At 39.6% G+C, this 16,226-nt stretch overlaps 1 protein-coding gene across 6 annotated transcripts in view; it reads right to left on the reverse strand.

Moving 5' to 3' along the window:
• Window positions 1-16,226, reverse strand: part of MAGI2 (membrane associated guanylate kinase, WW and PDZ domain containing 2) — a 762,823-nt gene that overhangs the window by 49,880 nt on the left and 696,717 nt on the right. For 4 of the 6 annotated variants that reach the window (XM_075081468.1, XM_075081467.1, XM_075081472.1 and 1 more), the window contains 3 exons: window positions 15,461-15,653; window positions 12,081-12,329; window positions 98-283 (listed from right to left, as the gene is read on the reverse strand). In XM_075081468.1, the coding sequence (XP_074937569.1) occupies window positions 98-283; window positions 12,081-12,329; window positions 15,461-15,653 (628 nt within the window). Of the gene's footprint in view, window positions 1-97; window positions 284-12,080; window positions 12,330-14,337; window positions 14,425-15,460; window positions 15,654-16,226 lie in introns of all 6 variants that reach the window. The other 2 variants (XM_075081471.1, XM_075081469.1) reach the window with 1 other exon arrangement.

Consider the following 16,226-nt stretch of genomic DNA (forward strand, 5'->3'; position numbering starts at 1 on the left):
AGCGAAACAAAAGACGTTCTTTCAAGAAGTGACATAATTCAAGCTAATTGGAGGCTACTTAAAATTTTCTTCATGTTTTTAAGGGCCATTGACTTACCCTCCTGAGGAATGATGCGAAGAGTTACACTGAGACCTGCATCTTTAATTAGCTTCACAATATCTGCATGAGGCATGTTAATAATAGACTGGCCATTCACAGCTAAGATCCGGTCTCCAACTTTAAGTTTTGCACAGCGATCTGCAGGACTTCCATCAATTATCCGCCCTATTTTATGGGGTACAGCTAGACAAGAAACAATAGATACAATTAACATATGCTGCAACAAGTGGTGATGTTCACAAGCAAAAAAGAATGAGTTCATTTGGAAGAAAGTTCAATATGAATTAAAAATCAGCTTGTGTATAAACATATAAGAATATAAACTCTTATACAGTGTCATTTGCATTAACAGAGTCCAGATTTCTCTAAAACTTCAGAATCTGGATGTGCATATATACATGACATATACACATGGAGTCCAAAATCAGTTTATGGTTCAGCTAGTTTGCAAACCTGGCAAGCAGCAACATAATAAACAGATCAGGAGAACAACAAGGCATTAAAACAGTGAAGGGGATAAATTTGCACAATAAGTAGTAGTCATAAATTTCCTCCCACCTCCTAGTTTACAGAATTCCTTTATTTGCATGTTGCAATAGAGGCACTACAAAGAGGATTTATTTTATATACAACTAGATGTTATTACTGCAAATGCTCAGGGTTCACTAAATTGTTCTCCTCCTTTCAAATATGTTAATTGATAAACAGAAATCATACTGAAGATTTATTGAGATGTGCAGCTTTCTAATTAGATACGTGCCAGCATGAATTTACAGTTAATTATGAGTGCATGGACACATTTACTACATCAAATAGACCCCCCCCCACACCCAATCTCAACACATTACAGATCAACTTTGCTTCTCCTTTTGCTCTTCTCTGTGGCTCTCCACCTTTCTGTGTACCCCATCCATTCCCTTGTTCTGTTTTTTCCCCTCATGTTCCACTGAGTTTTCTAAATATTACTCTTGATCTTTCTCCCAGTGTTTTTCTGCTTTTTAACTAAATGCATACACTATAGCTGACTATTCTTTCTACCTAGACTCCCCAAAAAGCATGGTATTTTTCTTTCTATTACTCATAAATATGCTTATCACAATTAAATTTGACTATATATTCTATTAATATCCTAATGGTATCTGGGTATCCCTCACCAATCCCCCATTTCAGTCTTGGCAAACAGCACAAAGCTGCTTGGCCTCACCATCCCCCTGCAACCGGTCTTTAAAAACAGTTGTGTTTCTTTTTCTTAAAATAACATATCCTTAAAATTGTAATATCTAAAAAGAACTTGGAAAAGGTGAAAGAAAAGATTAAACAAACATTTTTTTTGGAAATATCTAGGCTATCAATGCTCATATAAAACAAGGCTCTAACAGGAGATGTGTTCAGAATACTCCATCACTGAAGAACAAATTTGTCAGCCCTCTGATAAACGTTCCCTGAAGGTGATGGTGACAAACACAGATTCCACATCTCATGCGAAGTCACAATACACATACCTCAAAGCAACTTTTTTTCCTAGTATAGACGCGAGTGTTGCTTACAGTGTTAAAAATTAATTTACCACTATAGTTCAGGCAAAAATATAAATTAAATTATGGCTTTAGTAACACGAACACAACTAGTGTACTTCAGAAAAGTCTTGCTGCTTACAAAATAAGAACCTAAGTTATGTCACAATATCTAAACATTTCTATGCTTTAAAATATACTAAATATGAAAAGGCATGCTTTGTTCAAAACTGGCATTTATTTTGCCCTGTATGCAGATGTGTAACTGTCACGCATGCAGTGATACAGTAGCAGTACATAAACAAGTGAAAGTAACTTAGCACTGGAGCTTTTTACATTCACACAGTGCCTTTCACATCAAATCAATTCTTAAAGCATCACCAAGAATCACTTAAGCTAAGACTAAACCATGCCTGTTTCTGGTACACGTAGTACATGGTCTGTATGAAATTACTACACAGCAGTGGAGATCTGAGAACGAGACTGCCTTATAGGAAAGAACAAGAAGTTTAGTAGGAAGAAAGAAATGAAAGTATTATAGCCAAGATGCCATAGTTAAAATTCCCGTGCTTGCCATTGCTAACTCTAAAGAAGGTGTTTTTGCTAAGTGGAGATACCATTACAGTAGTGGGGGGTGGGTGGGAAATCCTATTAATTTGCCAGAACAATTTCTGTTGGACTTCTTACACTTGACAAGAGAATACAGCAGATGTCTGCATGTTTGTGATGTCTGCTAAAATCAAAGCTGGAGGTGGGAGAGCCATGAGAGTCTGATTCTGTTCCAAATCCTGAGAAAAGGTTAGGGAGGGAGAAAGAGGAGGAACTTTGTATTCCTTTTTTCTTTCTTTTAAGCCTAATGGCCTTTACCTTTCTGATAAATGTGTGTACTCTAGATGTTTTTGTATTGCTGCGCTCACTTAGTCCTGCCTTGCTATGAAAGGATCAACAGTAGGTGACCTTCAGAACAAAGCTTGTGTCTGTTGAATTATCTTTTCTACTGCACTTTGGTTTTTGAGGATTTAATGCTCCTCTTCTGAGGTTGCATTGGTGCAATGTGTTGTCATATGATGCTGCTGCAGGGTGGGGAGTGGAAAGATTTTGCAGAAGGAACCTGAATCTCTACCAGAGTCTGCAAAGGAGACTGCTGGTATGCTATATCACGGTTTTATGGGCAAATCCAGTGAATTACTAACGAAACTCATAGCCGTTCAGAAGCAGCTGGTTTCTGTACATTTCTAGATCTTATGAGGAGATGTTTGTCTCCTGGCTCCTTCTCTCCCAATAACATCTGGAGGACTTCCGGGTCTCTGCTTGCTCTTACTCAGTGGACTTCTGCCTGAGGTTTCTCCTAAGCCACAATATCCTGGCCACCATAGCCCCTGCTGCTGCCTTGGGAGGGGAGGATTTATTTAAGGATTTATTTACAAGCACAAGTGCTTTTAAGGGATGCAGGTTGTTTATGAAAATATGAACATGTTAGATTATATTAGAAAACTTTTAATTTTTAAGAGTGGTGGTAAAATACATTGTGAAGGGATAAGGAGATACTCTCATAGGGGATTAATTAGGCAAAAGCTAAGGAACAAAGGTAGAAATGAACTGTAAATTTCCATAATGGAGAATTTTTACCATCTAGAATGGTCATATCTAAAACAGTCATGGAAGAGCTGTAATACTTTCAGTACTGAGTGGGCTGAGTGAAGTGGCAGACAAGATCTCATGAAAAGAAAGGCAGGAGGATGCACATGAGGAAAAAATAACCCTGCCTAACCTTAATCAGGGATAGGCCTTCAATTAATTATTACCACTCAGGAGATCTTGAAATAAGCATGCCTACTTCTCTAAAAATGTAAACTTAGTAAAAGAGTAAAAAGTACTTTAAGATTTTTAGAAAAAGGATAGCAAATGAAACAAACGTTTGCTAGTTATTACTGTGCACCTGAAGTCTGAGTATTGCTGATAGTTCCAGTATCCCCACTCAAAAATCATAGCACTGAGCTAGCAAAGATTCAGAGAAGGACAGCATGGCAGCTGGGAGCAGAGAACAGCCTCTGTTCGAAGTCGTCCATGAGGTTGCTATCTGCACCTTGGAGGAGAGAAGGTGGGGCAAACTTCTGGAGGGCCAGAAGAATGAGAGGATTCAGAAAGGGATGAGACAACTTGACAGGGGTGGATCCACTGCTGATTAAATCAGAAAGTCATGGCTGTGAAAGCTGAGGAGATGCCTGGGAAAGGTCTCTGTCTGCTGTAGGTGCTGTCCTCTCTGCCACTGTTCACAACCAGGGACAGCACGGAGCTCTGCAGCAACTCAATCTCTCCCTGCATCACAGGTGTCTTCCCAGGAAGAAATGTCCAATATTTTGGCATTTAATTATGGCTTTCTTAACACATCATAATTTTTCTTAAATTGCACCTTCAATGCTTTATTTTTATCTAAGTAGAGCATTTAATAAAGGAACCTTTTAAAGGAAGCCTCAAATCACTTGACTGGTGATAAATGATTCCACATGCCCTTAAAAATTTTTACTAATCTATCCACACCTCTTTTAAGAATTCACCACAAGCTGTTCTCCAAACATATATACATTTTGAACAGTGGCAGCCCGTGCCCAGATTACATTCTGCAGAGAATTTGATCCACTTATTTCAAAACATAGGGCTACCTGAGCAGCATTTAATATTTGCAGGCTATACAGAAACACTTGGATTTCTGTTTTTTGTTTGTTTGTTTGTTTGTTTGTTTGTGTGGTTTTTTTTTGTTTTTTTTTCTTTCCCCCAGGAATCCCATTCTTCATGCTAAGAGTAAGCACAGAAAACAAGCTGCCCGTTTGCAGGACTAATTTCTTAGTTTTCTCAGACTACACAATGGATGACACTTTGAGGGAAAAAGATTATGGTAAACAGGGGTTTATACAGATATTTTTAACCGTTGAAACTATGGGAAACTAGTGAGATACAGTTCATATGTATATGAAACTTAAAGTCCTTCAAAACAGATATCTAGATTTTTTTCTCTAATACTATCAAATCATCCAAAATGTGATACTTAAGAGTGATATATATGGATATCTACCTTAAAAAAAATCCTTCCAAGGCAGAAATCATAATCCTAGACCCCCAAAAAACAAGGCTGAGAACAACAACGCTGCAGAAGCATTTCCTAACAATGGATCTTATGATGGGATCTAATTTTTCTGCAGTGTGCTTTATGAAAAGTTCATGACTTCAGAGGGATTTGAATCCTGAGAGCACCAAAGCTTCTAAGATATTTGAAGCCATCCATCTCTCCCCCTAAATCTCCCTCAGAGATTTACAGCATTTATGGCAGGAACACAAACTGACCCAGCACAGGCACCTAGCAGCTGATGCTTTCCCGGAAGGTAGTTAATGGTGCAATGATCAGCTCTAAGCTTATTATCAAAAGGCAACTTAAATTAAAAATTTAAGAGACAAATTATTTAAAAGATCTTTTTTGCATTTAGAAAGTGGGTAGGGTCTACTTTCAGTAACTTACTGATAACTACAAATTCACATCTTTATATTAATATATTTATTTTATAAAATTGCCCACTTTTACTCTTTATAATCCAAATTAACATCTTTCCCACACCTTCTTGTCATAGAAAAGAAAGAGTAAGTTCTGTGGCTTTACACCTGAGGGTCCATATGCTGCACACAAAGCCAGATCAGTTGCTGAATACAGATGCTGCTTCTAACACAATATATTTCTATCACCCCCTTGCTTTTTGGAAATAAAAATGATTTGTCCTCACCTGGGAGACCCATATGCTGGAAATAGCTGATTCTAATAAGATTTTGCCAACAAATAATGCTTTTCTGGTTTACAGCAAGGATTTTTTTTTTTACATTTATTTAGTACTTCTAGTCATAACAGTTGAGACTGTATTTTGTAGAAAGCAACTCTTCTGTTTTTTTCCCCTATATAGTAACTAAATGTCAAAAATGATCAGTTAAGAGGAACAAAATTGACCCTCTACTTTATCCGTTAAACCCTCTGGCAGATAAATTCCTGCAATCTTTTCTAATGTTAATGGATATGGATTGTAAACCAAGCAAATGAACCTTCCTGAGCCAGATGTCCTTCTCAATGTTATACAGCTGATCATATGAATATTTATTATATTCTCAATTCTCAAAAGGTGCAAGAGTTTTCATTCAACCAGTAGGCTCCAGCATAAGGGATTTTAATTGGGAGAATATATTAAATGTAAACATCTGTAATTTCATTGCCACTGAATAATCTAAAATTTGGGATGCTTGAATATGGTGGACTTTCTATCGGGGCTAATATTAGAATCAAGATAAAATATTTTCCTGAAATTGATGGGCTATTTTATGTGACACTTATTTAGAAAACAGAAACCTGTAGCATGCAGATTGCAGTAATCTCTTTTGTTTATAAGGTTAATGAACCTATGAATGGAAACATCCTATTGTGTATTGATAAGGAACATATTTACTTGCATAGCACGGGTAAGAAGCTAGGTGGGAAGGAGTGCATGTACCTTAGAAATCTGGAGATCTAAGAAAAAATTAATGGAACTTAGGTACTTTAATTCAGACTTCTCATGAAAGCAAAATGGGTCCCGTGGAATCATTAGAAAAACCTTTTTTCCCTTCCCAGGTTTGTGCCAAGAAAAGTCACAGAGTTTGTTCTTTGAAAACACAGAAGCAGCACCACTAGGTCCAAATGACCAATTTAGGAATGTACCGGAGGACAGAAGTCATCTAAATAGGGGAGTGATGTGGTCAAGCTCCTTCATGCTTTATTCTCCAAAAAAATATCAAATAGCCAGTTGAGTATTTTATGCCTGCAAACTGCAGCAATGCATCTTCAGTGACATTAAAAATCTCTTTCACTTCTTAAGGTTATTTCACTGTTATTAATTGCATATATTAATTTGAAAACTAACTCATGTAACAATTTCTTTTAGCTCCAAATTATTCTATCAGTTAAACAAGCTTAGAAAGTGTGTTTTTGTAGCTGAAGAGGCAGATGGACAGCTCAAACCTGAATATCAAAGCCAAGAAGAAATGAGAAATCCGATGCTTTGCCCACAAGCCGCAAGTATCTTCCGCAGGGGACTCACGCTACAGGTGAGTAGGCTCTGTTTCATCACTCTGTTCCAAACATCTCCAAGCTGGGGTAGAGAGACATCCTAATTTCCAAAGCTCTGTTTTCTTTCGAATTTGCAGGTTGGTCACAGAAAATTGTGTCCTCAGGCACTATCTTACGCAGGAAGAAGCATGGATGAAATTGCAGCACAAATAACTGTCTCACATCACAGTTATCACTGATCAATAAGCTATTTTTTTATCTCTAAACTCCAAGGAGTTCAAAGAAACTCTGGAGCTGAATGGGACTTATTTTAGAACACGGTCATTGGCGTGTGCAGTGTAGGGGCAAATTAAATCTACACGTCCACTTTGCTAAACAGGAGAAAGATCATAACAAATGTGCATAGTCATCTGCCTTTAAGTTTTTAAAAATTGTTTTTTGATTATGCTTGTATTTTCAGTTTGTTTAGACTTTATAGCTGTGCTAACTGACAGTACCCACTGCAGTAAAATTCACGGAAATATTGCCAATTTTCCAATTTCATTGGAGGTTGCCAGTTAACAAGATCCGTTTACAACACATGGTTTATTTCTGCAGAAATTAGGGTGTTAAGAGATTTGCAGGGTATTGCAAGTTCTCCCAGAAGAAGCTGCATCCCAAACACATGAAGTAAAAGGAGCAGGAAGGTATGAATTAGACAGGGACAAGTGTATTACATAAAGCTCTGGGACAAATTCATCCAGCAATCTCCTTTTGGCCATTTCCAGCTGGCTGCGAGTGCTTTTCCATGGGATGAAGACAGTCGACTTATCTTGATACCCTAAAAAGCTCCACAAGAATGGAGTTTTACCACAGAGGACTCATGCTACTGAGTGTTATCCTAAACGTAATGCAATGGGTAGATTAATTAATTCAATTTCAGTATTTTAGCTGTAATGTGACATTCAGTACTGTCGTGTGAGGCAATGCCACCCCAGGCACAGCTGCACCTCCACAGCCTCACATGTTGCTGCAGGATGCTGGGGACCTGGAGGGGACAGCCCCCAGATGAGCCCTTCCTCATAGAACCACATGCGCTACAGGTATTTTATTGGAGGAAGCATGAAGGTATTCCTCAGAACAGGACTTCAGAAATAGGTTGTAGTTTGGTTAGTTTAGCCACTTAACTTTGCTACTGAACCAGGGTATCTAAAAGATGTTCGTAACCTGGGGCAAAGGCAGTTGACTGGGAAGGTCTCCACAGAGCTGCGAGGCTATGTCAGTCCAGATCCACCCCAAACTAAAAGTGAAAACCTAGAGTTTGCTTCCAAGCATTCAGCTGGGAGCACGACACCGAGTCCTTTAAAGAAATACCACTGGAAATTACAACATTTTGATAAACCATGTGTAGCCTGCATAGCAAAAGAGAGCACAGAGTAAGGTCAAACAGAGGCGGCCTGTCTGGAGAAGGCATGGAAGCCAAAGCACCCTTCAGTGTTGGGACAGGGTCTGGGGGAAAGCATGACAATATGTTTTAGGAGCAGTGGAAGTTAATCCTTTCATTAGGACAGGTCAGGAGCCTGGCCAGGTGAATTTTCTTTATTTAACCTCTCAGCACTCTAAGATCCTCTGTGCTCTGTACTAGCCAAAATGACTTGCTCCTGGTTGTACCACCCAGAAGTCTTTATTTATCCACTTTATCTTCTTTTACTGATATAATTTTAAAGCATGGCTGACCTTGTCTACACCCCTGCTTTGCCCTGTGAAAGCTCTTCAATCCTTGTCACTTGTTTTCAATTCCTGATCTGCCCCACATCAGACCATAGCTTGGCACAAGATAATCCCCTGTGCTGGATTAGAGAACACACTAAGCAATGCTTTGACAAAGGGGAGACAAAATTTCTGCCATTATAGAACACAGGAATGTCACAAGAATTGGATGTCTAAGCAAGTACCAGTAAGACAAATTACATCCAGATGTAAAGGCTGGCTCCAAAATACTTCACAGTATTTTATTAAAATGACAGGTACTACAGTGCTGCCTACCACAAAAATGTGAAGAAATACTCTGTTCTCTAATTATGGCTGTAGTCTGACCTCACTCTGTGCCTGTACCAAGAGTAAAAAAAATGCACTTAGTATTTTGAAAATTGCTGCAAGGCAAAAGGAAGTCTGTAAATCAACAGTAACAATGAACCACTTGCAAAGCAAGCGGAGAGAAAAGTTGACCAAGACCTTAAGCCTCTTGGAACAAGAATGACATCCTCAGTTCTGGGAGCCCCTGAGCCTTTTGTGACTTTTCCTGGTCAGAGGGACCGTGAAGCACTTCTGGTAGGTTACGTGGGAGCAGCACAACACACGCCCCACCAGAGAGGGAGGGAAAGGGGTATGAGACTCAGCTGGAACACCGCTCTGACTTCATGGAGTGGTCCTACAGCTTCACAGCCACAGCTAGCTTTAACTCCCTTGGCAAACACCCAGAGGGTGAGTTTTTGGTAGCTTTGGGCCAACTGCAAAGCAGCAAACCCGTGAACATGCAGTTCTGAGGCTAGTAGAAACTCTGAACGATTACCTCAATTCTAATAACACTCAAAGCACAAGCACCCAGTGACAGAAGGTTCATGCTCCTGTACTGAGCTGTTGCAATTTGTTGGGTTGTAAAACATAGTGTATAAGTGTGATTTCAAGAAAGAGGAAAATACTTCCAGTGCACAACTAATTGCCTTCTTGAGTAGAAGTGATGATACGCTTACAAGTACTCAAGCAAGTACAAGTACAAGTACAAGAAAGTAGAGAGGGATATACAGTTATCAAAATAAACATTCTTAAATCAAAGGAACTCTTATTCACTTTGCCCTGAGTATGCTCCCAGTGAGACAATTTCTTAGGCTGTGCTATTCCTAGTGGTGTCTGACACTACAGGGTATTCCCTTTTCTGACCTGTTTTGCCCATTTTGATTCTTTCAGAGTTGCCTTGTTATTAATGCATAAACATATAACTGTGTATGTTTAGGGTATGTCTGCAGAACGTCATTCTGTGCCACGTGGGGATGCATGAGCTGGCAACAAGTGCACTGACTCTGAAGCCAGAAACACTGGAAATATAGTACAACGTTTCACCATATTAGCATATTACTGCTATGAAAAGTGAGTGACTACCACGGTGCTTCACATGGTGCCATGCAGATCAATATTTTGATACTGATGTAAGCTGTATTTTGGACATTACACCTCCTACATCCAGTTTATACTTTCCTACAGTTAATATGCTTTCTACCCCTGATTGTGCATTTTAATCAAAGGATTTCAGGTTATTTCAAGCTGGAAGGGACCTCAAGAGATCTCAGTGGCTGCTGCTGAAGTTTTTCTATTCTGTCTTCTACCAAAGGGCTCACAATTTGGATGCTGTATTCCAGACAGATCCTAATGAGTCCTGAGTAAAGGGGATAATAATTTCCCCTCAATCTACTGGCTATGCTCCTCTTAATATCACCCAAATTACATTGCCCAAATAAAAACTAGGAAATTGAACCTCCTTTAAACTATAAAACACCAATGATTTTTAGCCTGTTTTTATTACTGATGACAGAGTATGTAATTTTCAGCTTGTTTTTTCTACTATATTTTTGGAACAGAATTCACATAGAAAAGGTAATTTCTTCTCTGTTCTGTCACTGTCTGCAGCAAATGTAATTTTTTGGTTCATTACTGTTCTTCTAAACTTAGGATTTGGGTGCTTTTTGGGATCACCAAAATTTTATGCACGTATTTGAATAAATTTGCTTGTCACTTCCACAGCAGACTGTAATTTTCATTTACTATTGGAGGTGTTCAGCTGAGGTTCAGCAGTGGCTACATATGTAGCTTCTTGAGGAGAAAGAAAAGTACCTCAAGAACGTGCTGGGGGTAGGAGGCAAAGCAGGGTCCTGAACCTGGGTCTGTTGTCCTCAGCAGAATACTCTAGTCACAGAGCTTTTTGTTGCTTTGGCATTTGCTCTTTCTCTTTCTCTCCTCTTTCCCTCTCCATCTCCCCCAACCACAAGCCCTATCTGTGAAATAATTTTCTTGAAAAATTCATGATGACTTAACTGATTAATATATATGTATCTCAATGTCCTTAATGGATTTTTTTTCCTGTCCGATCTTCTGCAAAGAAATCCCAATTGGCTATTCTATTCAATAAAGTGAAAACTCAGAGTCCCAAGAGGCTAATTATCCATGGGTTTGTTACAGAATTAATAATTCTGGCAATCATGGAATTTTAAAATTCAGCTGAGGTAATATGAAAAGCAACTCTTTTAATAACTGCATGATCATGAAAGACTGCAAAGAAGTTTTCTGAGATAATTTGCTATTGTAAGACATGACTTTCCCAGTACTCTCTTAGTTGCTTTTCTGTTACAAATTTAGAAGGGTGAAGTTTAGCCCTAAAAGTTGCAATTGTTATTTCATTTTCTCAGGAAGCAGTTTTGGGCAAAAGAACAGTTCCTTCAAAACATATTTTAAACGCAGGGAAAGGACTGCATTAGGCTGCAACTTGCAAAATGACAAATGTTCTCACTTGTCTTGGTTTTTCAGCAGTGGTTAACATTCACAGTGTCAGAGCCATGGGGCTCAGCTCTCAGCTGGATAAATGCTGGGCCTGCAGCTGCCGCTACCAGAAGGTCTGAGTCTCCTGTGGGTCCCATGTCATGTCTGCCTGACCTCTCCCTAGAGGTACCTAGGACATCTCAAATGGCACCAGATGCCTATATTAAAGCAATAAAGTTGAACCTGCCCCAAAATTAGTTTTCTGGAGATAAAATTATCTATAATATTATAATCATTAAAGGCAGATCTTGTCACTATATTCACCATTTCCCTGTACTCAGCCATAACTTCTATGCTATGTATAGTCCAGCTAATTAAAAAAATCAGCCTCCCTGGACCGCTGTCTAACCAGTTTTCCCATTTTCCTCTTGCTTCTGCAGTGCCCTAACTGGACAGCTACTGCCATGGGGTTTGCTGTGATCTCAGCTTTTATTTCAAGTTCCCAAACTTCATCTTGATTGAAAAAAACCCCATATAATTCAGTTGTGTGTGTAGGAATAAGTTATTCACAGCACACTGGTAGCTACTTGCAGAGTGTCTTTTTGGGCTATAGGACAGAGGAAATATACTTTGTGGGAGAATCCTGTTGTACTCTAACAGTCAAATGAGTGTGTGAAGAACAGAACCTCGGAGGCCAGAAAAACCTTTGGTCTTGTCCAAGACGCAACAGGCAAACGGTGCCCCTAGAAGCAATCTTGAGAGTCCCTTCAGCTTTAATCTGTACAGTGATTAATTAGCAGGTGTCAGGTTTTAATTTTTTTTTTTTAATTAGGTGTGAACTTGGAAAAATATAAACTGACGAATGTGATTTACTTACTTATTGTGGACCCAGATTCAGGCCTGTTCAGGGAACTGATGATAACAAAGCCAAAGCCTTCATTCTCCTTGCGGTGGATCACAACGTCACTGGTTTGCAGGCTGTGAGAAGTGAAGCCCTCGGGGGGTGTAGCATTGCTACTAGAGACAGCATGATTACTGTTAGCATAAGTAGCATAGTCACTTCTTGGAGAACTGTGGTGTGTAGACACCGAGCCTGGGCTTCTGCCATTCTCTGGGCACGGTTCTCCTACAACATAAATCACACCAGTATTACAGTCTGACTTGCTCAGTGGCTTTGTGACTTACACTGCATTTGTGTGCATGAATACAGCTGACTGACTATATCCCAGGCTACTGCAAGTGTTAAACTAGGAGCTGTAATAGATCCAGAGAGACAGGAATCTACACAATTATGCAAAACATTCAGGGGCAATCAGGTAAGGCAAGCATGAACACTCACTGCTACGCTATCTAAAAGAGAGGAAAGGGAAGTAAGAAACAATGGCTATCTGGATTGCAAAAACATTAGCAAGCACTATTCCCTTGTCTGCTGGCTGATCTGTTGTCAAGAGGAAAATGTGACTGTCTAATCCAATATAAAATTATTTGTGTTTGGATTAAAAGAATTTAAGCAGGCAGCTAACATAGAGTAATTAGGATTAGCTGCATAATATTCTTCTTACAAGTTGATTAGCATGCTCAAAAGGTCTTCATGGAACAGGACAGCTATACAATGAAAAATAATCACAAATAATTTTTCTGTCAGTGTCATGCCAGAAGTACTGGTCATTTAAAGGTTTTGAAGATGCTCTTGTGTGGCAAGTTCAACAGGCAGAAGTGAAAATGGATCTGCACTTCAGTATTGCTTAATAGTAACAAGACCAGGGAACAAGTTAAATCTTGTAGGATTACACACTCTTTTAGTACAAGCATTTTGGCAATTGAAAACAGTAGAGTTACACTTCCAGATGGGAAAAGAGATTTCTATTTCTTGCACATCTAAGTTGTGTACGCAAATCAGCATTTACTGGCGGTTTTAATATAGAACTTTCAGACGAATGTAAGTAGTGTGTTTTCTGGTTGGAGCAATGAGGGCAGCAGAGTCATTCGACTGAACATGTGAAGAGCTTATGCATACACACATATGTCCTAGGAAGAGAGCTTGCAAATTAGACCTTCAGTGTGTATATATTAATAAAATAAACATCATCCAAGGACAAGCTGTTGTTTTCTCAATCAGGTGTGTCCTTTAGCAGTCCTTCTGCAACTATTAAACAGTGATTAGAGAGAATAAAGAGGAAGAAAAACAAACAATTATTATACTCCTGCATTAGAATTGAAAATCTCCAAGAGTTATTGAACCAAATCTGCAATTAAATGCCATAGTCAGTGACAAAAGTGATCTCATTTTCTGGCTGTCATGTTTCAGAAAGCTGAATATTGTTTATGTCAGTATTGCTGCAACAAAAAGGAAAGTATTTTACCCTGCAGAACGACCAAGAGCTGGTTTGGCCATAAAAGAATGCAACTGAATGCCATTAAGTACAGGAAAAGAAAGATAAAAGAGGGAAAGTTTAAATGGCTATTCGATTGTCAGCTGTGCAATAGCTATTCATCAGAAAAATTACATTTTGCTTCTGCCTGTGAAAAAATGGCACTTTAATCCACGTTGTTCTGAATATCAGATTTTCCTAATCAAATTGTTTTCCAGAGCTTGTGAATGGTGATTTTCTGTTCCAGATCTGGGTAAGTATCTGTGCAAAATGGCAATTCCAGGTGACGGATAAGATATGTACATCACCTATCAGGCAGTTAAGGAAAGCCCCAGATACCTCTGTTCTATATGAATTAGTGAGAAATTCATACGAAATTGATTGGCCTGATGTGTTGGTATAACATTTTTCAGTCGTGCCCAACATCAGTCATTTAAAAATTTTTCCACAAAGCTTATGTTGTAACATACCAAATTAAAATCCTGTTCAGCTTGTGAAATGCTTAAACATTAATGAGTTACACGCTATGCTCCCCGGTGTGGCACGCTCAAGGCCCAAGAATAACTCCAGGTGTTTTACCAGCTTGCTTCATTTTCTGTGCCAGGAGACCAGAGTGCCTAATAGACCCTTTTATTTAATATTTAACAAGCAGCAGTGAAGGCTGGCATCCGCTCTGTACTAACCCTCATGGTACTTTTGCCTACAGTCTGTACAGCTGGCTGACCTGGGAGAGGTGCTAATCACAAGCGCTCGGCGGATTACCTTGGTTATTGGCCATTTTCCTAGTGTTGGGGGAGCTGCGAGGGGGCGTCGCGCCGGGCGGAGGGGGACCTTTCTGGCTGGAGGACTCTGGAGTCAGTAACAGAAGAAAGTCAGTCCCGTGAGAGAGCGGCTGGCAGGGAGCTGCTGTGCCGCAGTGGGAGGGGGACTGCGAAGACGAAGGTGAGTGGGAGGGCGGCTTCTTGGCAGGGGAGTGAAGGGGAACAGCACAGGCAATGACAGCGGATCTAGGGCACGCGGAGGCAGAAGACAGGACAGGCTGAGAATGTGGTTTTGCTCATTTCTGGTACCTCAATGAAGTGTACTCACCACAATTTTTTTAAAAGTTCTTAAATAAACTTTTTTCCTTGAGTAAGCAAAGGTTGCAGTGGAACAGCAGAAAATTCTCCCATTAAAGCTTTAATGGATGCTGCCACGCATTTTTCCAGGTTCCAGCATTTTTCAATATTGAGACTGAGCTATTGTAAAGGTTTGATTTGCTTCAAATTCTTCATATTCTTTTAGGTTTATTTTCTCAATGCTTCTGCTTGAAGGGAGGATTCAACCCCGTTCCTAGGAACATGTAAGGCCGTACACATGTATGTGTATCTAGGAGAAGCACAACAACATAGCCTGTGCCATAAAGAAGGTTTCCAGCCAGCTTGCGTTGTAGTTGCAGGGTGAAATTCCAGGTGACATCAGTGAGACCAGAAATGGGCTTTAAACACATACAAGAGTGAAATGAATTCCTGCCTTAAACAGTTAACAGTCTTTGAGCCTTTCTTTGATTGGTTATTGACACAGTCAGCTTTAACAGCTTTTTAGGTGAACACTTTGTCCCAAAACTGGACAAGAGGAGACAGCACAGACCAAGACAGCATGGAGCAAATCCAGAGCACTCATGACCACCACACCAGGGTTGCCAATATTATTTCCACTTCCGAAGGAAACAACACTCAGCTCTAGTGTTTTTGTCACAGAAACAAGAGACATATTTACAATGATTCTTTCTTCAAAACGACATAAGCATTCACTTTGGTTTTAATTTTCTCTATTTTTTTAAACCTGTTTGTGTTGCAGGCATTGAGATCTGTTTTTCCTTTCACCTTTCCCAGCCTTCACTCACCCGTGGGTAGCACCTTTCTCCTCACAGTAAGATTCACTTGCCCATTTCGGGCAGCATTATGCATAAGATCAATCACATATCGGTGGGTTTTGCCGGCCACTGGAATCCCATCTACATACACCAGCTCATCACCAGGATGGAGACGACCATCTCGGTCTGCTGAGCCCATGGCAATTACTGCTCCGATGAGAATCTAGGCAACAAAGGAACAAAATCCCATCATATATACACTGAACCTCCAATTTAGTGCCATGAGCATTGCAGCGATTTCCCCTTTATTTCAAAACTAAGCTAGTGATTCAGTGTAGGTGAAGAGATCTGTGTATGTCTGAAAGCTGTGCTGGTCCTCTGTGGATATGACTGAAGATGCTTCCTTGCCTTTGGTAAGAAGGTAAGATATTTCCTACCTGCGTAGGTGTGATCTTGATCTAAGGATGATCTACCTGATATCTTCAAATGAAGACAAACTGTCTATAAGGAGTGTTGAGTTTATACAGACTACATTATGCAGAAGATCTAAGCAGCTTAATTCCACATAAGGGTCATTTTGACTTAAAATCAGTTAGCCTGCACTGCATATTCCTTATTGAAAGTTCCTCACTGCTGTGTGATGTAAGCACCTGGAGTAATATCCTTGAGGTCAGTAGTGGAAGTGACCCCACTACACAGACTTTTCTTTGGGACTCTTGAGAGGAAAAGAAATGTTATATCAAGTGTTGTTACTCATAATGAATAATTGCTCAGGTAGTGGTTGATTTACAAAATG

The sequence above is a fragment of the Phalacrocorax aristotelis genome, chromosome 1 (assembly GCF_949628215.1).
Source record: "Phalacrocorax aristotelis chromosome 1, bGulAri2.1, whole genome shotgun sequence".
In the NCBI taxonomy this organism is placed as follows: Eukaryota; Metazoa; Chordata; class Aves; order Suliformes; family Phalacrocoracidae; genus Phalacrocorax; species Phalacrocorax aristotelis.